General features: G+C 41.4%; 1 protein-coding gene across 3 annotated transcripts in view; it reads right to left on the bottom strand.

The window, feature by feature from the left end:
- The window catches only part of LOC139052309 (motile sperm domain-containing protein 1), a 28,790-nt gene that overhangs the window by 10,175 nt on the left and 2,233 nt on the right, over positions 1-16,382 (bottom strand). For 2 of the 3 annotated variants that reach the window (XM_070529404.1, XM_070529403.1), the window contains exons 2-5: positions 14,664-14,848; positions 11,251-11,313; positions 8,278-8,353; positions 4,563-4,747 (exon numbers count right to left, since the gene is read on the bottom strand). In XM_070529404.1, coding sequence (XP_070385505.1) covers positions 4,563-4,747; positions 8,278-8,353; positions 11,251-11,313; positions 14,664-14,848 — 509 coding nt within the window. The remainder of the gene's footprint in view (positions 1-4,562; positions 4,748-8,277; positions 8,354-11,250; positions 11,314-14,663; positions 14,849-16,382) is intronic. The other variant, XM_070529405.1, reaches the window with a different exon arrangement.

Below are 16,382 nucleotides of genomic sequence, written 5' to 3'. Positions count from 1 at the left end.
AGCATTCCAGTTACTTTTGTGCTTCAATGCATAAAATAGAGTTCTCTTAAAAAAAGGTAAGTGGAACCACAGTGCACACTTATGGCGAGGTTTATGATGCATACCACTAAACTGGTGCCAGTCTGGAAATTAATTCCAACTGGATATGCCTTGCAATTGCAACATGCATCGTAAAGTAATTAATTAAGAAGTTAGTTGGTGCATCTTTGTTAATTAGTTGAATACGTGTTTCGATTTCTTGTACAAATGTCTGCCTCTCTGAATAATCCAGCTCAAGGACCAGAATTGTGTTATCTGCAACAAGCATGTTTAAAAATTCAGTAAAACCTAAAAATCATCACATATAATGCACATTGAACCTTATGCAGAATACACTTGCAATTTCAATTAAACCAAGTGAAAGATATGGCTCAAATCACTGTCCAGTATCCAATATTCTGCACTCGAAGTAAACACCATGCTGCCACTTTATTTCCAGTCTTTCAGAAATGCTTGTGATGGCCTACTCAACTACCATATACATTGAACAATTATTTTACAATTTTTTTTCCTGCTTGCACAGTATGTACTCAAGATAACTCACTTAATACAATCAGGCTGCAAATGTATCAGTATAATTTGCTTCGCATAGTTAGTCTCCATGGCAAGGCAAGCACTGAGATATATGTAAAGGGTGATCAGGTCGAAAAAACTGAGAAAGACATTCTTAGTGCAAAATAGTATGTGCCCTTTCATTTATTCATTTACCGTAAAGGCCCAGCTTGGGCATTACATATGAGGGGGGGGATTAACAATTGCTATACAAAAGTATAAAGCAACATGCATGCGAGTCGTATATCCTTGTATGAATAGTTCGCATTTCTTTGCAGTAAAACTTGCACAACACCACATAAAGAAAACTGTAGCACGCATGCTATGCATGAAGGAGGGTATGAATTTGTCTGAGCAGGTCAAACTGATTCTGAAATAATTTGGAGGAGGCAGTGGCATGGCATTAGAAAGAAAGGCAGACAATATAGAGCCAGTACCGAGTTTTTAGCTTTAAGTGCAGCACGCTGCCACATAAGAAGAGGCTATTTACTGTTGTTGCATAGGAAGAGCCAGGGTTTCACTGTGCTTGCGCCATGTTGAAAAAGCCAAAGTGTGCAATGTGCTGCTGTCACAGTAAATGATTTGAATAACCAGAGAAAATCCTTGGGATATGCTTTCCAAAGGCATCCTGATTCTGAAGTTTTTTTTCCAGCTCAGCTATTTGACATAGTTATTGGGTAGCAATTATGTGCGTCGACAGACAAAAGTGAAGAATCATTATGGCAGAATGTGACACAACTCTATTCATGATGCTAAAATTTGCTTTTCTTTTTCCTTTTTCATTAAGGTTCACTTTTCATGCTGTTTACCAATCTTCAGTGGCAGTAAGAGCTAAATCAGTTAGCTAAATCATTAATTTCACAGTGAAGGTGAAAAATCCTTAGTAAATTGCTGCACAGACATGCATACTTACTTATCGTGGAAGTAATAAAATATGGCAGCCTAAAACTCTAAAGACACATTTAATTGCAGGATCCTGTACTACATATTGTTTCTATGAATATTCTATGAATTCTTTCTATGAATAGAACTCAACCTGCTATGAAGCACTAGCAGGTTGAGTATGTGACGTGAGCTGTGGCCAGAGTACTCTCCAAGGTAAGATGCTTGTGCTAATGTGTGTAATGTTTTGAGCAAAAAAGTGGAAGAGTGTTTTGCCTTTCTAGCAATACACATCAACTCCTATGGTTTGTTTAGATGTGATGTGCCTGTACAGTGAAGAGAATACATTAACCAACTGAGAAACATGACTTCCCCTGCTTAGTGCACCATGCTTTGTCATGGTGCACCGTTGCTCTTAGCTAGACCAGCGGTTCATTGCTTCGTTATGTAGGCACACTGCACATAAAGCAATGACAACAGGCACAAGGATTGATTTGTATTGCTGAGATGGCAAAATCTTCTAGACTCTTTTTCAGTGCATAACCTGTCGGACAGTTCCTGTATACCGTGTAGATAGCACTGTTCTTCAACCCTTTCAGCATCATTAGTTTAGAGCGCAGCTCTTAGGTGCCCGTTCCTGCATTTCGCGTCAGCATCCTCCCTCGGCATAACCGAGCAAATGAGCACACCAAAGGATGAAAGGGCGATGGCGGAGCAATGCAAGGAGACTGCGAGGAGGAAAGCGGAGGAGGAGGGTATGGCGAAAGCATGAGAAGTGTTGTGCCGAGCAAGACGGGCTCTGTGCCGGCGACCGCTATGAGATGGTGCCAGAGTAGCGCGCCATCATCTGTTCACCAATGGCATGCAGTGAGTGCATCCACTAATGCTAAATGGAAACAAAGAGCTGCATGAGCAGAAGTCTGTCTGCAGCGGCTGCTGTTAATTGTGCCCATGCGTCACCCACGCACTGCCTCTCATGATCTCCTGATTAGTGAGATAGTCATGCCACACTTCGGTTAATTTGCAATGTGCCACACGAGACAGATTGTCCATGCAAGCCAATATATTGCAAAATGAAAACATGTATCGAGCTGTGTTCAAATTTCACATTAGGGAATATCGTAATAGTTGGTGAATTTTTTTTTCCTGATATTATAAAACAAACACCATAGATTATTTTTGGTTATGCAGAAATGAAAAAAAAGACACAGATAATGGCAAATGCTCTCCTGGTGCAGTCCTCACATTCCTATCTGACAAAAGAAATATCAAAAGGTACATGGCAGGATAGAAATGTGGAAACATACCAGTACATCAGTGACATTAAAAGGGTCAAACTTGCCACTATGCCACTCCATCTGAAAGGAGTGGCATAGTGGCAAGTTGAATGCTTCTCTCACAAAATGTCTCTCTAATAAAAGCCAAAAATTCTTAATGGCTCAATCTGTAACCTTCTTCATGGTCTAATTAATGAGAGTGACGGCAGGTGGCAAAGGCACTGAAGTAAAAAACAAACAGGAAATGGAAAGTTGTGCTAGCTGCAAGTATATAGGGACTTTTAACATATCGTCAGTGCACGCTACAGAGTTATCGAGTTAGCCAGCAGCAGCATGTATGCTGCAGTATGTACTGATGTGAAAATACATGCCGACATACTCAAATTGTCAATTGTCACTTCTGTATATTTACTCACTGGTACCCTGTGACCAATGTGGGTCCTTCGTTTCCATATAAAACCCAAGTCTACTCATTTTTATGTCCTCATCAGTTTTTACAAATTTATAAATGCCAGGCTAAACCTGAATTCTACCAGAATAGCCTCCTTTATAAAACACAGTCATTAATAGTAAGGTGCCACAGGATATCAGCCACTGATACAAAAATGCTTCAGACTCCCATGCTTCTGTTGCAACTTTGGTACCTTTGTTGTCGGAAATTATTAGAAGCTCTTAAATATAACAGGTTAGTAGCAGTAGTGCAGTAGGGCAATCTTTTTCACTGCTATCAAGCAGCATCTTGACATTACTAAGGGTTGCATTCTTCAAGAGTTCTTAGTCCATGATGTGTTCCAAATTGAGTTAGGAAATTGCAAAAAGTTCATATTCCTTTGATTCACCTGCAACCTGGTAAAAAGTTGCACCACTTTATTCTTTACCAGAGAAATAGTGGTGTTTGCATAATGCTACTTCGTAATAATGCAATAATCAGGCAGACCAAGTTCGTGGTCTTCTCTGAACTTGTGGGGGGAATTTATGTGAAGCAATTAATCAAATGCTATAAATTTGCCCATTTCACTTCCATGTCCTTGGTGTAAAGGAAACTGGCATGCACGCATGTAATCTTGTGCACTCGTGCTACTCAATGTGTCATGCAGCAATCGTCGCAAAAGACCTAGCTGGCATAGGCACAATAGAAGTGTGTGTGTGATTGTGGCCAAATGGTTAGAGCATTGGGTTGCTGTACTGGGGGACTGAGGTTTGATTCCACCGTCACGTACGTAATTGAGCTATTTGGCACGACAACAGCAGCATCCAGCAGCTATGGTCATGGAAGTCCAAGAAGATTCGCAAAGAAAGCTTCACTTTAATAGTGCAGGCTCTGTGCAGGAGGTGCCAGCTTAGTCAGCACAGAAATTGCACTGAACTGTGTAAAACATGTAATGTAGTGCCAGGCAAACCAAATAAAATAGTTTATATGAACCCTGTGCTGTTTTCTGTATTTGTTTTAACATGGATGATCAAAGCAACACACACTTCACCTATGGTTTCCGTTCGAAGCTAGAGCTGCCTCCACTTTATTGCAACTCTTGCAGTGCACTGAAGCTTCTTTAAAATAAGTGGTACATGGCTGATTGTGAGTAAATGAGTATTTGGCACCTCAGGAGAATGCATGCCCGATATGATTGAATATCTGCAGGTTATCTGTTCTTCTTAATTAAGGGCAATTTAACAGGCTTTTATTTCAGCAGTAGGACAAAGTAACTTGAGGGTCAGTTGTGAGAACATAATTTATGTCAGTGTCTTAAAAATAATCTAACAATCAGATGCAGCAGTACAACACAAACAACTCTTTTAAAAAGCATCACCTACCATTCTGGGAGACATCGTCCTCATCTTCCTTTTCTTCCTCATTGTCAGAGCTACTGCGTGTGGCCCACAGAGTGGCAGGCACATCCCTAAAGCCCTGAAGGTGGCTCCCTTGCTTGCGCATGACTACGCGCAAGTTGTCCTTGATGCCCACATTGCCTTCAGACAAATCACAGAGATGCACCACTCTGTTGGGAGACAGGGAAGGTACTGCATTGTCTATTTCTGCCAACAATTTCAATGTTGTACCAAGATGCAGGCATGACTATTGCTGGCAAATCGTACTGAAACACCCTCAATAAACTGATAACTGAACCTGGCCTTAATTAGACCAGACATATGTTTTAACAAAGTGAATGTGACAGATGAAGTTTGCTCTTTTTAAGAAGAGTTTTACTGATCTTCTGAAATGCTATTCAATAACTATGCAAAAGGAGGTTTTGTAATTAGCAACTCCAACTGGCAAGCCAAGACAGAGCAAGATAAGTGTACTGAAAACAATTCAGCTTTATACAAGATAGGTGCTAACAATACTCACTCGAAAAATCTGGTTAAAGAGCACTTTCAAGCTGACTTATGGTATTGAATACAACAAATGTTTGGTTAGCATGACCAAAAGCAGTACGACAAACAATCTGCATATTTTCAATGACACTGAGTCACTGATACAACAAGCATGTACATAGCTAATGACACTGTTACAAACACAGATTTCACCCTTCTTTTAAGAGGATGAGCAACACTTTCCAATGCCTATCTATTTTTCTCCTCACTTTCTCTTTGGTTTGACTCCCTTGCCAATTGGCATATTCCCAATGACATGCTGTGGCCTGTCTTTTTGGCAGGACAGGGGGGTGATAAGGTCCAATGAGGTGATCAGAAGTTTTTGGTTCCACAGCCTTTCCACCGCCCCCACATGTGAAAAGCCTCGATGCAAACAGTTAAAGGACAACTCCAGATATTTTTTTCAGGACCTCATATCTCAGTAAAGTTTGTGCTGTCCAGGGCTAATTTGTCAGGTGTGGTAAACAAAAAACTACCATAGTCACAAGTGGCACTGGCTAACACTTCCAATACCCAGGAAAGGGGAACTTGAGGATGGGTGCAGCAGTAGCAAAAACGCGATGCAGAAGATGGAAGTTATACTACAACCTGCAGAAAGTTGTCTTTTCATCCACTTTCATTTCCCTTTTCTTCATTAGTTCTAAATTTCAATTAAAGATAAGTCAATTTCCTCTATGCTTTCACGGGATTTATTGTCTATTTGCTTTGCAGTTAAACCTCGATTTAATGAAATTCGCAATGTTAACGAACTGTCTTGATTTCCCCATCTCAGTTTCACTTAAAACCATGTATTTATTTTTTCAATTTAACAAAGTAACTTTGTGACGCAGTTTTCAGTTCACGAAGTTCTCAGCCATTTCAATATGTACTTGGAGCCTGTATGGCTAGTAAATCGAGCAAAAAATTTTGTTGGGTGAGGCAAAAGCTATTTAAAGCATCCATCTGCATGACAAGTTTGAGTGGCAAAACTGCTGTCAGAGCACATGCATGGCACGCAATAGGCAAGAAACACCGCTGCGCCATTTGTCGCATTGGTAAACAGCTTGGAGAAACACGAGAGCTGACGATTCCTTCTATGCAAGAGTGATGGGGAGGGAGTGAACATGCAGTAATGTGATCAAGCACGCTCTGGGGGGAGGCAGGAATGTGCACCTATCTGCCTTTTTGCACGCATCCGTGCACAGTACATGTGCCATATTGATCTTGGAGGTAATAAAGTTTTAGAATAGGGGCCCGAAATGTTTAGGCCCCAAAGAGCTTTACGGGTGTTAGTGTTGGGGCATGCAGGAGTGAAGAGTTTTACAATGGGGCTTTGCGTTTGTGGATAGCGTCTTTGGCTTGCAGCGCCACTACGGTGTCGAAGAAAAGCTATTATAAATATTAAAATAAAATATACCACTTTATGATAAGGTTAACTTTGACTTCTCATGAACAGCAGGTTGCCACTATCCCTCAAAAGGAAAGTGTATAACAGCTGTGTGTTACCAGTACTCACACATGGGGCAGAAACCTGGAGGCTTACGAAAAGGGTTCTGCTGAAATTGAGGACGACGCAACGAGCTATGGAAAGAAGAATGATGGGTGTAACGCTAAGGGATAAGAAAGGAGCAGATTGGGTGAGGCAACAAACGTGGGTAAATGACATCTTAGTTGAAATCAAGAAAAAGAAATGGGCATGGGCCGGACATGTAATGAGGAGGGAAGATAACCGATGGTCATTAAGGGTTACGGACTAAATTCCAAGGGAAGGGAAGCGTAGCAGGGGGCGGCAGAAAGTTAGGTGGGCGGATGACATTAAGACGTTTGCAGGGACAACATGGCACAATTAGTACATGACCGGGGTAGTTGGAGAAGTATGGGAGAGGCCTTTGCCCTGCAGTGGGCGCAACTAGGCTGATGATGATGATTATGAACATTGACTTCTGTGTTTTTGCATTTAATTACAACTTAGAGGTTATTCTACTAGCAACAAGCAACTTGTTGTGCTTAGTTTTGAGTAACCAATTTTATGTGCCTTCACCAGCCAAGTTAAGCCATGTAAGGCCTATGAGCCATGAAATCGACAATTGAATTTGGAAGCAGTAGCGTATAATAAATCAACCTACATTACACACATTAGTTGAAGTGATAACTGCAGTCACTTCTAGCTTACGAACTTCATGCATTACCACGAATCAAACCCAGTTTGGTGCTAGGCTAGAGCCATCACCTCAATGGGTGCCGCTATGTTTGTGGACACAAAGCCTTTGGGACTGTCACTAAATCAGTGAAATGGCGTGTCCGATGCAAAACCCAAATGCAGTTTGCATCTTGCATATGTGCAGTGGCTTCAACACTAGTATTTACTTGTAGCCCCAAAACGTTCGGGGCCCCTATTCTAAAACTCTTATCTCTCTGCAGCAAGCCGAAATGGATGGGACCTTCACGCACACTTTGTTGTTCCCGCGCATCTAGTGTTGGCGGTTGCATAACCTAAAGTTTACGAAATGCAGTCGCTCGCGTTGTGACTGTGAGTTTGTGGCCATCAAGTGAGACCTGTTATGTGCACGTCAGACTTATAAAACTACATACCTTACTTCATGCAGTCTCTTTGCTATTGCCATCAATGCTCCACCTTTCTGACAAAACTGCCTTTTTTTTTGTTTTTACTCAGGACCAATATCCGTATCTTTTTACACTTTCGTTTTTATTTGTGGGCACTGACTGTGGGCACTAAGCATGGTCACCTATGGCATCCTGCCAAGATTTACAGCGCCGCGCTACGCAACATGTGCAAATCTCAGTCACTGTGAGCCATGTGGATGCATTGCTCTTGGTGCGATCTGCACTGCACGTGCTGGCGCTCATAACCTCGCTATTATGACTCAACCTTGTGATATGTTTATAAGTGCTTACTAAGAAGATATCCACCCGGAGTGCTCTGGGAACCTATCAAGTTGTTTTTAATACTGAAACCTTAAAACCTCGAATTAACACAATTCGCATTCTAACTAAGTTTTTTGCGGCAAGTACAGCTTTGTTATTCGAGGTTCAACTGTATATGGTTATAAATAACAAAAGATCAAGCCCCTTGGTTTCCCCCATCTTTCGTTTAGTGAAGATGTACCATGTGCAGCAAAAGCACATACTGTATGAAATGTGTGTCCACACTTACATGTCAGTGTAGCAGTGTGGCGTGATTATCCCTGCACGCCCTGAGACACTAAACCGTCGTGGTGCATTTGACATCACTGCAAACAAAGGTAAAGCCTCAGCTCAGTACAGCACTAGCAGCAAGGGAAATTTCGAAAACATTGCACTTGCTGAGATGTTAAAGGCTGCAATGTGTCAAGCATAATACTTCATTTAACCGCATTGCTTGTTTTCATTCTATACTGCACCATGGTACAGACTTGATATCTCCAGTGCACAACTGCACTTGCACTGCAAATCAGGGACTTCAGCACACACACGCAAGTTCACAATAATAATCTCAGTGATGTATACTGAGGTGATGTTTAGAGGCAGTCTTAAAGTATACATGTTATCCTCTGAAAAAATTTATCAGGGCACTCAAACATACTCCAGTGCACTGAAGCCATGGTTGTGTTTATTACATCCAGTATTTTGTTCCAAAGAGATTTCTTTTCCAGTGTAGCTGTCACTGCGTTATTCAGTAAATTCTGCAGTAGTGTCCCGTAGAATTGGCATAACAACAACTACACACAGATCAAGAACAAATACAAAAAAGCTACAAACTTGTGCTATGCTAGAAACCTCGGTGTGCTTTGCAACTTCAGCATTGCTTAGGAAGCAGCAACGTCTAAGCATGGATCGAAGCTGTGAAATGAAGGGCCTGAGCTTAAAGGGATCCTGAACCATCCCTCAGACTTGGTGAGAAAACATAGTCTGCGGATAGCATATGCTGCTGTGAACATCTCGGCCAAGTTTTGTAGTTGTGCATAGCACGTGGAGCTCGCAAGCGGAGCGCAAAGTCACCTAGCTCTCACACCCTCTCTTTAACAGAAGCCTGCCCCTCACTCTTTTTGGGACGCTTTATTTTGAAATACAGCAGATCCTCATACACGGCTGCTATTAGCCAATGGCTGAGGTCGGTCAACAAAAGTGTTTGGATTAGTACACTTCTTCCTACTGTTACTATGTATATTTATTGACGAAGTTTAATAAACAGGCTGAAGTAAGCGAAAATCTGCTTTCAAATTTTGATAATGATTACATACTTCTGGAAGAAGCCGACTATAATCTGCTCATGCTCGCCCACGGCTGCCCGCATAGGAATTAACATTTAGCCGCCCTGCTTATCGGCATTGTAGCTGTTGGGACTTGCTAATTTTGACTAGTTTTGGACACTCAACTAGCCTCGAACCATGAAAAATTTAAGGCCAGACCACACGCACGTTTGCCAGGGCACGCTCACTCCTGGGTTAGACGCCTTGGCAGACTTCGCTTCGTATCGAGCTATTGATAGTGCTTCAAAATGAGCAAGTTGGATGTTGCTACCATCTGTCGGTCAAGCTGGTACAGGACAGAGCTGGGCTGCACCACATAGCATGGCCAGACTGAAGCATATGAGCATGAGCACAAAGCAAGCGCTGTCCATAAGTACCACAGTTGCAAGTAGCGTAGGTACGACGGCGCTGTGACGAGTCTGCTGGCTGATCACATTGAAGCTCGCTGTAGACAACTGTGTTTGACTTTATGCTTGGCACATCGTAGGCAGCAAAATTGGAAATAGTGGCGTCTACATTGACATCCAAAATCAAATTTGAACTGTGCGCCACAGTGGCATAATACATGAAAACGGAGTAATTTTTCTCTGCATTCACTTGTTGGATTTTTAAAAAATTCATATATTAACTGTAGGAAGCAGATTCTTTTTTAAGCTGTCAAATGTTTTACAAAAATTGACGAAACTTACAAATTCGAATAGAAAGAAAATGAAGTACAAAGTTTTAAATTGACCTCAGCGATAAATCAGAACATCACAATTATGTAAATTGCACCTATTAAAGGGACCCTGAAACGATTTTGGTGATTTTGTACAAACGTACCAGGTCGTTAAGGCAGGTGCTTCTGATCATTAATTGACACATCTAAGTGCTCCGCATAAAGCATGTAATTTATTATAAGGCTTTAAAAATGTACATTGCTGCTGATTGTAGCGCACCACTAGGCTGAATTTTCAGCCGCCCTTGACCGTTTGACGTGAGTTGACCATATGACACTAGTAGGGCGAGCTATTTGATTGGCTGCTCAGGGTGCGTTGTCGATAATTTTTCTAACTTTGTGGTGAACAAATGTTGTTCATAATACTTGGAACGTTAGTTAATTTATTTCTATAAAAAGGAAGGAACAGAAAGAGAATGCACAAGGACAATTTCTCGCTACACTTAAGCACTTCCGGCACTCAGCAAGTGTCGTCTGCTTATGTTACAACATGCTCTGTGTTGATGCGAGCTGCACGGTCTGTGTTAGTTTCCGTCTTTTTGCAAGCATCATGGTTTGCCTTTGTTACAAATGTTTAAAAAGTGTTTTGAACTTGGTTAGAGCAATATTAGCTCTTTCTTTGACTCGTCAAGCTCTGCGCCGCCAGGTGACTGGACCGTGCATGTACATCTACACTAAAACTCCTTCGTCATAGCACTAGTAGTATGGAGGGGCTTGAGTTTACACCTCCACCCATCCATAAAAACGCCCAGCTCGCCTGTGGTTACCAAAATGTCAGACATGCTCAGCGCTGTGACAGAATGCTCGCAATGCATGCTGCTTCAATAGCCCTCGCTTGGGATTGACCGCCAGGCTGCTGGCAGAGAGGTTCGAAAGGCTTCGTGTGCGTGCTCCTAGACAACCGGAAGTCAACAGCATGACGTGTCATCATGACGCAGAGCCAGTGAAGGTGGAGCTTAGCCCCGATCACTCGGCGAACGAGTTGAGGAGAAAATGCATGACTATGGAGGAAGGTAACTTGTAATCGTGCGTAGCTCTCTAAATATGAGACACTTCATACAAATTGTGGTGCGAATGATTTACAGTGGCTGTACTCTACTCGTCTACAAAATTTGTCTGGACCGTTTCAGGGACCCTTTAAGACACCCAAAGCAGACAAAATTGATGTGTTATACATTACTTTGTCTTGACCTTCTTGAACCTTCTTGAAACCTTCTTGAAGATTTCAACTGTTTCATGTAACCTGTAAATTATATGTGTCCACTTGATATGCTCCAACAGCAGTAGTTTATAGTACCATAGCGTGCATAATTCTGTATATGTGCACAAAATTGTAGCTGGAGCATGTGTTACCCCAAATGCATTGCAACCACAAGTCTTGTCAGCGGTTGGATTGAAGTGCTCAAGACACAAGCCTATACACTCATGAACAAAAGTATATGAACCACAGGCTCCCTGAAGTGGAATTTATTCATAATTCAGATGCACTAAGTGAAATTGAAGAGTGCATTAAAAAGTTGGTAATGCCAATTTTGGACTGCAGTCTGCAATTTCAAATTATTCATTGACGGAGAAGAAAATTGGCTTTATCACAGAATCCCTCGTTCATATACTTTTGCTGACTGCCCCTGGAAGCAACTGCTCTTGTATTTTTGCATTTCTTTGGTATGCAGGTCATGTTACAGCTCATGATAGATAGTACGCAATGTATAGGGCCAGGTACTCTTCAAAAAACACACTCCCTCAATTACAGTAAATAACATTTACTGTCAATGTTCTTTAACTTTTAGGGAATAAAGTGGGTTATATTACATACAGTGCTAATATCATTGGTAAAATATTAACATGTACACCACTCCATATTTAACCTACCATGAGCATTTGGATGCCAATGAGCTGCTATTCATAAATGGACATCAAACTGGAAAATCCTTATACTGTCTGTCTTCCTTTGCTCAGTCTGTGTCCATTTGCACTGTGCAATCGGGAGGATGGACATGTACAAGGACCTGTGCCATGTTTCCCATTCATAGCCTTCCCTGTAATGCGCACTATTTGCTGCAAGTCTCCCACAGCTAAGAAAAAAAAAGGGGGGGGGGGGGGGGGGGAATGACCAAGTGCAATGCTAGTGACTCAAACAAGATCGTTTGCTGTAGTAGTATGCATACCAGTACCACCACCATATGACACAATATGCTCATTATGTAAATGCAATGCATTATTTGCATATACCTTTTGGTCGTTGAACCTTTTGTATGCTTTGTTTAGGTGAGAAGAATAAGGGGAACTGAGGGGCTCAATGTTTAGTAACAACCATAGGAAGCCAATAAACAATGAAGTTAAGAAAAGCTTGGAGTGCTCTTAAAAAATATGTTTTTATTCAAGTCTGTACTCACTACTACTGTTACTACTGTTACTGCTGTACTGTTCAACTCTGCAACACTGTTGTACTCTATAATTCTGTTTGGGCACTGGATGAATCATTTGGAGGTAATGTGTTTGTTTCCTACTGAAAGCAAAGTTGTCTTTTCTTCCCCTTTCATTTCCCCCTTTTCTCTGTAACAAATATGCAGTGGTCAGATATTGAACCCTTATATTGAGTTAAATGTACACTTCATTAAGAACTGTTCCCCTTGACTGGTTAACATCTCTGCCTTCCTATATTCCTATATCTCTCTCTCTCTCTCTCATTAAGAACTGCTCATTTCACCCATGCTTTCCTTGTCTTCATTGTCTTTTTGCTTCTTATGGTTGTAATTAAAAATCCAGCCTTTCAGTTTCCTTTACTCTTCTAGATGCAGATGTTAATGAAAGGCTGAAAATATTAGCCTGGCTGATCACCTGGCATGCTACTCCAGATGCTGGGTGACAATTATGTTGTACACAGTGATAACAAACACACAGAATACACACAGTAAATCTACAATTTTTCCATGGCATATTCTGGCAGCTTTGATGCCTTCCACAGAATGAGGGGTTATTAGCTAGCTGCCTGGTCGTAAGATCACATGCTATGTTATGCCTGCGGTAATGGTGTTTCAGATCCACTGCCATGTCTGCCACTGGTGCTCATGAATATATGTGTGTTGCAAATACATGTATGCAATGTCCAAAGTGAAAGCCGAGGGACAACCATTGCTGCAGCTCAATCAATTGAGGTTTGCACAAGTCATGCAGAGGTTGTGGATTTAGCTCTACATTAACTCCGTTTAATTACTGAGTTAGGTATAAAAGCTTTTACCTTCCCCAGCGCTTTCCCTGGTTTTATTGTCAATTGGAGTCTTATGGCCATTTAGTGTGTGTCACACTTCCTTTCACTGATTCATGCCCTATCTGCTTGAAAGGAGGCTACCACTGTTGTAAATACTGTGCCGAAGAAAAAATGCACCAGAACATGTTGCCTGCGAGTGGATAAATGCACTAGACTAGTTTGCACTAAGACAAACGGGGGCAGGAATAGATGCACAGTTAACACCTGCAACACAACTAAAACAGTAAGGACAGACAGCCATCTCGCTTGCATAAAAGGTTTCTCTTACCCCCTGAGGTTTGTGCACTGAAATGACAACCAATATACCAAATCAAACGTTTACAGCAAAGCTGTATATTACTAGGGTTCCGTGAATTTTTGTTGGCCGTGAGCAAAAACTATCATCATCAATGACTCATCCCTCTGTAAGCATTCATACTCGCATAAGCAAGCAAAAATGCAATGGCTCATAGCCCCATAAGGCAGAGGCTACAAGCATTCAGCAGAGTGAAGCAAACAGGGCTTAAATTCTTTCTAATTATGCATACAACATACAGAACAGCATGTCGAAAGCTGTTCTCATCAATGGCTCATATTCCCGTAAAGATAATGGCTACATATTTTGTGTGAATTAGCTGCGATGACACTACCCCTGTTGTAACTGTTGGTGATTTCAATGTGGATGTGTCGGTACCAAAAAGGTTTACGCAATGACTCATAGTCCCACAAGGTTCATGGCTACTCACTTTGCGTCAATTATCTGCAATGACACTACCCATGTTGCAGTTGTCGGTGATTTCAATGTAGATGTGTCAGTACCGAAAAGGGAGCAGTTTATGCGTTGAGTATTGCAAACATATTCCTTGCGATACCACACTGGTTCGGCCCAACCAACCACCCAGCGGCGCACTTGCACCCATTTGACATTATCAAAGAATGTGATTGCAGTTGCGAGTGAAATAATGACCACCGATCAAAACAATAAATGAGTTTGTACCTTTGTTAAAAATTATGTGTCACCTCCATGTCATTACACATAATTTACAGTGCTATGTTTGTGTCATGTGCTAAATAGCTTCGCTGGTCGATCGCTTCCACAGAGTGGAATGGCTCATTTTATTTTGTCAAAATAATTGCTACGTCCGACCATTTTACTGGTCTAAGCACAAAGTGCCTGTCAGTCATCAGGCTGCAGATGAAATGTTTATAACTAACAAGTGAACAGTACAAGACATCGTGCAAATGATGAAAAGAATCAAGAGTTTAATTATACGTGAAAAACACTGAGATCATTCTCTAAGTAAGAAAAATTGCAGAAAGTGAGAGGCAACAAATAGACTCACACAGAAAGTGCACCGGGTGGTCGTTGACGTTGTACAAAGTGAGCACCTGCGTGTGGCCCTCTTGCTCATCTGTGTAGAAGTCAAGCTGTGGTGGGGACACAGCCACGGGCAAATAGGAATCTGTGGCCCGCAGAACATCCTTCTTGGCCTCAGGAGGGCCTTCCCGAGCAGCCCCATCCCGACGCCTATGGCAAGACACCACCAGTTCTTTCAAACTACTGGAATCGCTCATTGATCACTGTAGAAACACTAATTGCAAAATAAGCTTTTTATTTGCACTTCTTCCTGCTAATGTACACTGATGTATATGAGGAATAAACAAAATTTACTAATAAAGAAGCAGAAATGGAATGCTGGTACTGCTTCCTGACATCAGACATAGCTTTCATCTAATATTCAAAGAATTTTATAGCACAGTTTTCTCTTGACAAGAGCACTTAGTTATTCTTCTTAGTGGATGTTCTGTACTGATACAAGCTTGCCCAACTATGCCCTATGTTTAAAATAAAACTGGGCTAGTTATCCTGACAACCTAGTTCAAAAAGCTTTCTGTGATAGTTTGACATTACAAAGTAAAGCTAGATCTTATTAGCCTAAATTACTCCTTGCATTCAAGGAGAACACATGGTTTTTCATTTTGTACAGCATGTTTCAGCTCACTTGAGCCAGACCTTAGAAAAAACTGTAGAAGAATTAATTGCAGGGCTAGTTGATCTTGCATTTCTAATAAGGAAAACTAGTGCAAACGAAAAGACGACTCGCACAGGAAAAAGAAAGACAGAAAAGCGCTACACTCACAAATGTTTAATAGTGGAAAGGGTTTCACATATATATCACTTTGTCACACATGCGCACAATCAAAATGCAGAAAGAATGCAGGTAGAACACATGTAGGTCAATGGTGATTGCACAAGAATTCGAACTCTAACTGTGATTGATGGCTGACTTGTACTACGATCTCTGTTCTTTTCGATAAATAAAGCTTCCAATGCAAATCTAGAAGAAGCAATACCGATCTTGCCCAGTACGGTAGTTTCCGAAAAACAAGCCTCACAACCACACACAGTAATGTGGGCCGCCATATATGCACCCTTGTCCTCTTTCTTGCTTACATTTTGCACATGCTTCCTTCACATAACGTTCGGCTTGGCCGATATGCACTTTACCACAAGAAATCAAGATGGCATAAACACCTTTTTAGCACTTGATGGACTTCTTATGCCTTGTAGGACAACCTCATCTGCTTTCATAGTGCCTGCAAGGGCACAGCTTAGAAAGCTTGCTGAGAGCAGAAAAACACTATAAGCTCACCATGACGGATGGCCACCTTTTTAAGGTTGTGCGATACTTTGTGCACACACAGTATAACCTCCGACCTCAACTTAGGACGTTGGCCTCTGGCCTTACCTTTTGTGCTCCATGTTTCTGTATTTTTACAGTGTGCATGTGTGATAAGGTGATATACAGGGGGTCCTAGTTTACTTTAGCCAGAGTTTAAAAATATGCAAATGCCACGTAGCTAGACAACAAAGGTAATGTTGTTTGCCGTCACTTGGAAATAAACTATTCTTTTCTTTCTGCCTAGTTTGATTGTCTTACTTAAATAATCAACTTCTCAAATGTTATGATTAGATGAAAAGTGTCAATGAGAAAATTGTAGAGCAACATGGAAAACTCCCGATACGTCTTTCTGTTGCTCAATATGTGCCACATAAAACT

The sequence above is a fragment of the Dermacentor albipictus genome, unplaced genomic scaffold (genome assembly GCF_038994185.2).
Source record: "Dermacentor albipictus isolate Rhodes 1998 colony unplaced genomic scaffold, USDA_Dalb.pri_finalv2 scaffold_21, whole genome shotgun sequence".
NCBI classification, from domain to species: domain Eukaryota; kingdom Metazoa; phylum Arthropoda; class Arachnida; order Ixodida; family Ixodidae; genus Dermacentor; species Dermacentor albipictus.
This window is presented reverse-complemented; position numbering and strand designations above follow the sequence as displayed.